Genomic DNA, 6,751 nt, shown 5'->3' on the forward strand with positions numbered 1-6,751 from the left:
ACAGCAGTGCTGGGTAAGCACACTGATTTGAAATGCCACCGGAGCCTGCGTTTGTTTCTTTCCCCCACGTTCAGTGCGGTAATTGTTCATCAGATTTGAAGCTAATGAGCCCTAAAACCGTACACGTGCAAATTACGCGCTGCTTGGTCGCTCGGGTTTGTTGCCGACTCTTTTTTTTACCTAGAGCTGAGAGCTCGCCACTTTCTTCCTGTCACTGCACGGGAAGACTTGCAGACCTGACTGGGAGTTAGCAGGATGGGTGGCGGCAGTGCTTGTTTTCCCCCCTCGCCACTTTCCCCGTGACCTGAAAAGCTCACGCTGTTGTGCTGAGATGTTTCATCACTATTGACAAAACCCTGGGGTTGGTAATGTGGGGCACTTTGTGTTGCGCTGCTTCCACGGCAGCAGTGACCTCCTTTAAGTTAAATCCCCTCACAGCAGCTCGGCTCTTAGCGTAGGTTATTAGTAGACGGCTAAGTTCTACATGAAAGAAATGCACATTACCTAATTAGGGGCAGCGCTTTAAATGTTAAACTGTGACTCGGTGTGCATTGAATACTGAAATTATTGAAGCTGCTGAGCACAGTTCCACAGCTAAGGCTTCACTCACATTTTTAACTTATAAGTGTCTTGATATAACTGAGTGATTTTGTATGTGCTGGTAATAACTGTTTGTTGTTTAATATTTTAAGTAACGGCTGGTACTTTTAGCATTTTTAGCTTTGGTGTTATATTATTCAGTGTCTGATTATATTGCTTGAAGCTAGTCTGCTTTTTTTCTTGCTGTTTTGTCTGTCCAGGGACTACAGATGAAAAATAGTCGTCTTACTAACTCTGGAGCATTTGCAGCAATGTTATTAATGTACAAAGTCCCTGTCAAGTANGCTATTTTTTTTAGTTGGAAAATACTAAAATAAAGCAACAAAACAAGCCCCTAAAAAAAAAAAAAAAAAAAAAAAAGAAAGAAATTGGTATTGGCTGGAGAAAGTCGATCAGAGCACCTCTACGACATTTTCCACTAATTAAAGCTGAAGCTCTGCCAGCTGATGTTTGGCACTCTTAAATTTTCATAATTAAACCGAGAACTTTCACTTATCAGACACACGCAAGCTCTCTCTGTTTAATTTGGACCCACTTTACTGCTTAAACTCCTGATTCTTTGGCAACTTCACACGACAAGAGATTTATGAAGGAAATTTGTTAAAACTGTTTTCGCTGAGAACTACGAGCTCTAAAAGTCGTTTGCTTTAGAAGCGCTTTGTGACACATGAAGCTGTCGCTCTCTCAAGTTGAAATAAACAAGACGCGGAGCAGCAGCAAAGCAGAACCACACAGTGGGGAGGATCTGGATTCAAAGTCTTCGCTCTGACTGTTCACTGATGTGCCATCCCAGGCCCGCCCGTCGTTAGTGTTTGTGCCAGGTTGGGGCTGCCATGGGGCCCCTGGACGTCGTCTCCACCGCTATCAGCTCGTCTGGGTTGTCCCGCGCCTTGTAGTAGAGCAGCAGGTCCTGAATGGCTCGCTCTTCAATCTGCAGGAAGAGGGAACCGGGGGGTGAGGGGGAAGCAAATCATCCCACAGATTATGAGATGGGATAATGTGTTCAGCAAAAGCACATTTCACTTGTGGGTGAAAACGGGAAACGCTGACGGTGAAAGTCTAATGGCGGTAAAGGAGCATTTAAGAAAATGGAAACCAGAAAGCCACATAGGGGAGAAAAGAAAAAAAAAGTGTTTAGTGAAGGCAGTGGCAGGAGTCTGGCCTCGACGGCAACGCAAGACGGAGATGTTACACAGATAAATCTGCCAGACGGGAACAGATTGCAGACAAAAGGAGCAGACATTCCACCACCATGTAATCCTAGTTTAGAATCAAAATGGGAGTGAAGGAGTGCGTTTGTTTGTCGTCTACCTGGATGACCGCCAGCGGCTTCTCTCGGCTGCGGATCAGCGCCGCTTCTTGTTGCTTCTCCTCCTCCACGATGGAGGCGAAGGTCACCAGGGAGGAGAGGGGGGGGCTGCCCACGGCGCCCAGCACCCACGGCCTGAGGCGGAGGAGAGCAGAGGGAGGAGATGCACAGGACGGGTTAGAGCGCTGCACACCAAGCTATGAGGAACGTCCTGATAACTCCCGGCTTTGACTTCATTTCATACGAGAGATCATACAGATTTTCTGCATGACGATCATTCTCACATTTTGTTCCAACCTCGCTTTAGTTCAGGTGTTCATTTATGAGCCGAAACTTCTGGATAAGGCCGAGGAATGGATTTTGACAGTTGCGTGGCAACGCCTCGACTAACTTTACTCCTGTGTTTAATCTGTGCAAAAACTGTATCTTTATTGTATTTTATGTATGTTTGCCAGTTTTGAGACTTAATAGTTGGCGTTTAGGTATTGTTAATAATGTCTTTCAATAACACTTAGTGATGTATTCAAAATTTTCTGTGAACTTCGAAGAGTTTTGAAGCAGACAACCTGCTAAAAGTGAAAATAAAATTATTTGCAGGGGTTCGTCTTTCAGCAAAATAATCCCAAACATAACGAATCGAATTCGATATCAAATTGATATTGACAGGAATTGTATGCAAACACATGACAAACTTCTCACATTTTTGGGATTGTTTTCCTTCAACTTCATGATTATACACCCAAAAAAATCCCAATGAAATAAACTGAATTTCCTGGCAGTAATGTCGCAAAAACGAACAGGAGGTATGAGCGCTTATGCAAAGCACTATAAATGTGGTCAGAAGCATTCGGTTATATGGATACTGCAGCCAGGCCAGTGTAATGATACGAGCAGGAGTTTCCTCGGGAAGCACTCGCTGAAGACATAAGACGGAAAAAATGTCTGACGGTCTGTCAAATCAAAGATTAGAGAGGTATCTCTATTAAATCGGACTGTCGGTCTGGAAAAGCACGGCTGAGATTATCCAGGGCTTCCTGACTCGATGTTAAACTCGCTCCCCTGCTCCGTGTGATCCGTGGTGACGCGAGGACTGCCCTTGTCGTTTCTGATCTACATCACCGCCTCCACTCGACTGAGTCCTACAGCTGTTTAACACCCAGAAATATGTTTTTTTTTTCATTTATTTATTTATTTTTGTTACAATCCAGGATGAAAACTGCTTAAAGCAGGAGACTTCAAATCCAGTAAACAAATGATAATCACAGCGTACTTTGTTTGGGGGTCAGATAGCGTATAAACAGCAAAGCACAACATTTCCCCAGATCAGGACATCGTGCGCGCGTGTGTGTGTGCGTATATACTGTGTTTATCCAGCTGTCAAGAGAGGCTGTAAAGGTTAGGGTGACTCTGTCTCCGCGGGCAGGTCAACCCAGCTGCATCGGGTCACTCGGAGCCGTTCGGCTCACCCAGATCCTGCCTCCCAAGCAGAGAACCTCCAGGAACCTCAGCACTTAACATCAACGACTCCAACAGTAACATACGACGGCATTTTATTCATTTATTTATTTTTCCACCACTTCTTATGAAAATTCATTTGAAAAATGTTTGGTTTCCCTGCTCTGAAGTAAATATAAAAACTACATTCATGTTAATATGATGCTTCTATGTTGAATCCGCAATTAGAATAGATCAATTTAAGTATGTTTACTCCACCAATAGCAATAATATAATAGAAATGCAGTGAAATAAAAATAAAAACCGCAGACTGTGATGACGCGTGATAAATACCTCAACAGTGCCTTCAAGTGGAAATCAGCAGAAAAAACAAGAAGCTCTGCTAATTTTAATACCAATTTGTGTCAGATTAAACAAAAACAAAAATAAAAAAAACACTGTTTTTTCTGTTGTGTTTATTTTTGGATATATAAAATGTTTTCCAATTCCAGTGTTGGATGTTTATTAGAATTAAAAGTATGATGAGAACGTGACCTTGCATTATTATGACATTGGCGCTATATTACTTGAAAATGGTCACAAAAACAATATTATCGTTTATCGTGACAGGCCTTTGTATTTGAACCAGTTAAATTAGACAATGTGCAGGTCTGTCAATAAGTCATGAACTCGCATGATAAATTCAATTGAGCTCAATAATTTCTATTTTCATGATTAATATTTTATTTGCACAGACTTCATAATGGATTTTATTTATGGGGTCTTGTGTTTGTGTTTGGGGGTGTGTGTGGGGGGGGGGGTTTAATTTGTTTTATTTATTGATTTTAGTTGAGTTTTATTTTGGATATTTAAAATATCCTCCTGTACTAATGTTAAATGTTCTTTAAAATAATTAAATTTATCAAAGTAAAAATCTGTTGCCATGGTGACATGCGTAGTAATGTGAAATCACTCTGCTCACCCAGTGGGCTTCTCCGGCTCGCCGCTCTCGTTGTTTTTGAACGTGACCCTCCGGGCAGCGGGCGTGGCACTGGCAGAGGTCCCCAGGATGTTATGGACCCGCTGGGGTCCCGGGTGACCCACTCTGGCTGAACGGTTCTCTTCCTCCTCCACGAGAGCCCGAAATGAGCATGAAGAAGGAGGGGACTGGACAGCTGTTGCCCTGCAGAAATGCAACAGAAAATACTGGAATATTGACGATAAAAAGCTTTGAGTTGAGAAAAAGAGTCCCACAAACACCAATAATAAAAACACAATTTAAAACTTTTTTTTTTCTAAATCAGTTGGCTCACCAGGTCTTCTCGCTGCTCTTGGATGGCGTCGCTATGGGCACCGATTTAGATGGAGGTGAATCCACACTGGCTTCTCTGCTGGCCATGGCCAACATCTTCCTCTGCTTCTGGGACAGTTTGGAGGAAACAGCAGAGTGTTTGACACTGGAGGTCACCCTGCAGGCACACAGGAAAAAACACACACACACACACACACACCTACCTGAATTAGGACAATGAAATTTAAAAATATAAGCTTAAAAACACCATGTCTAGTTGTGTAAATGCATCTGCTCTAGTGCTGCAACCAAATCATTTTAGTTATCAATTATTCAGATGATCAATCAACTAAAAGAATTGGCACAATTTAGAATTCATAAAATGTTTTAATACAAAATTAGAAATGCCTCAAAAGATGTAATATTTTATTGCCCAAAATGCAACAAAGCATTTGTCTAGTACAGTGTTTTTCAACCTTTTATGAGCCAAGGTACACTGTTTTAATTGGAAAAAATCAGAGGCACACCACCAACCAAAAACGTAAACAAAGATACTCTGTAGCCGCCTATATTACATATATAGTCATTCTTATCAAAGTGTCTTGAATAGGAATAAAATACCGTATTTTCCACACTATAAGGCGCACCGGATTATAAGGCGCATAGAATAGACGCTTCATACTCTATTATTACACATCCACACACATCCACATTAATAAAGAAATGGTCCCCGAGTACTTTATATAGTAGGCTGGCCCAGTCGTTGTTTCACTCACGGTGTTGGTGTTGCGATATTATGCCCAACTGCTTTCTGGGTAACACAGACCAACCGACATGCTGCCCCGCAGTCTCTGTCTCTCTTCCCCTGCCCCTCCCCCCCTGGCTTTAAATGTATTACCAAACTTTATTAACAAACCAGCGTTCTGACAACTATCCCAGCATGCACCGCGCACTACTTCTACGGGGGAAAAAGAAGTTGGCGGCTGCTTACTGTAGTGGACCAACTATGTAAGCAGCCTACTGCATGTCTGTGTAAACATGACGTCTTTCATTTTGATCTGAGTTAATTAGCGTAGCATTTCTGCAGGATTTTCACAAAATATCAGCCACGACAATGGACAGGGGAACCAACAAGTTCATGTCATCTTTTTAGGACGACATCAAGGTGTTTGAGCCACTGGATGCCTCCAACATTGTGCGCGTCGCAGCTAAAAGCTACCGATAGATGAGGAAAGCAGCAGATCCTCACACCCTCAGCATAAATATAGCTGTGGACAAGATCACTGATGCCTGTTCTTGCAAGGCTGGGTAAGTCGGCATTCATGGTTTTGATGGTCCACAATGTACATTAGCATATGTTTAGTACTGTAGCTTGTGTTTGTGAGACGGTCACGCACGTGGTAGCTGCGCTGTGACGTAAAATGGGCATTAGCCAATGAAACGCGGCCCCTGTGGTAAGGTCCGTTGCTGGACCTGTTGTGGCTCAATATTGGTCCATATATAAGGCGCATCGGAGTATAAGGCGCACTGTCGGCTTTTGAGTAAATTGAAGGTTTTTAGGTGCGCCTTATAGTGCGGAAAATACGGTAAACACAAAAATTTATTTTTAACATTTTTACATTTCTTATTTTAAATTGCACTCAACATGTCCACTTCAAAAATACAACTGAACACCTGAGCAGAGCCACAACACTGTTGTGTGTGATGCATGAATGCAGTAACATTCATGCATCACAAATTTTCGTTTTAATGTAAAATGCTCTGTACCTACTGCCATCTAGTGATAATAAAATTACATGATTAAACCGCTCACTACTACAGCAAAGACACTCAAAGATGGCATTATTTGCAGATAATTAATTCGTTTTCAAAAAATCTTTTAAGACCAATTACCGTATTTTCCAGACTATGAGCGCACCATACTATAAACCGTACCTTCAAATTTTTTGAACCCCCCCCATCACCCTGGAAACTTACATATATGAGCCACACCGGGCTACAGGCCGCTGGTATCTCTGCCGCTCTCGGTTTTCCATAAGGACCCAGCAGAGGGCAGCAGAGGGCAGCAGAGGGCTGCGTCCTAATAACTGCTGGATATATTAAGGACACAGTTCTCC

General features: G+C 42.5%; 1 protein-coding gene across 1 annotated transcript in view; it reads right to left on the reverse strand.

Annotated features, from left to right (window-relative positions):
* Positions 1 to 901: 901 nt before the first annotated feature.
* ibtk (inhibitor of Bruton agammaglobulinemia tyrosine kinase) overlaps positions 902 to 6,751 on the reverse strand; it is a 37,468-nt gene continuing 31,618 nt past the window's right edge. Inside the window, exons 26-29 of the mRNA XM_015017308.1 lie at positions 4,657 to 4,812; positions 4,326 to 4,526; positions 1,912 to 2,044; positions 902 to 1,531 (exon numbers count right to left, since the gene is read on the reverse strand). Coding sequence (XP_014872794.1) covers positions 1,406 to 1,531; positions 1,912 to 2,044; positions 4,326 to 4,526; positions 4,657 to 4,812 — 616 coding nt within the window. The 3' untranslated portion in view covers positions 902 to 1,405. The remainder of the gene's footprint in view (positions 1,532 to 1,911; positions 2,045 to 4,325; positions 4,527 to 4,656; positions 4,813 to 6,751) is intronic.

Source organism: Poecilia latipinna, unplaced genomic scaffold (genome assembly GCF_001443285.1).
Source record: "Poecilia latipinna isolate Pla-1442-1.1 unplaced genomic scaffold, P_latipinna-1.0 Scaffold76, whole genome shotgun sequence".
Lineage (NCBI taxonomy): Eukaryota > Metazoa > Chordata > Actinopteri > Cyprinodontiformes > Poeciliidae > Poecilia > Poecilia latipinna.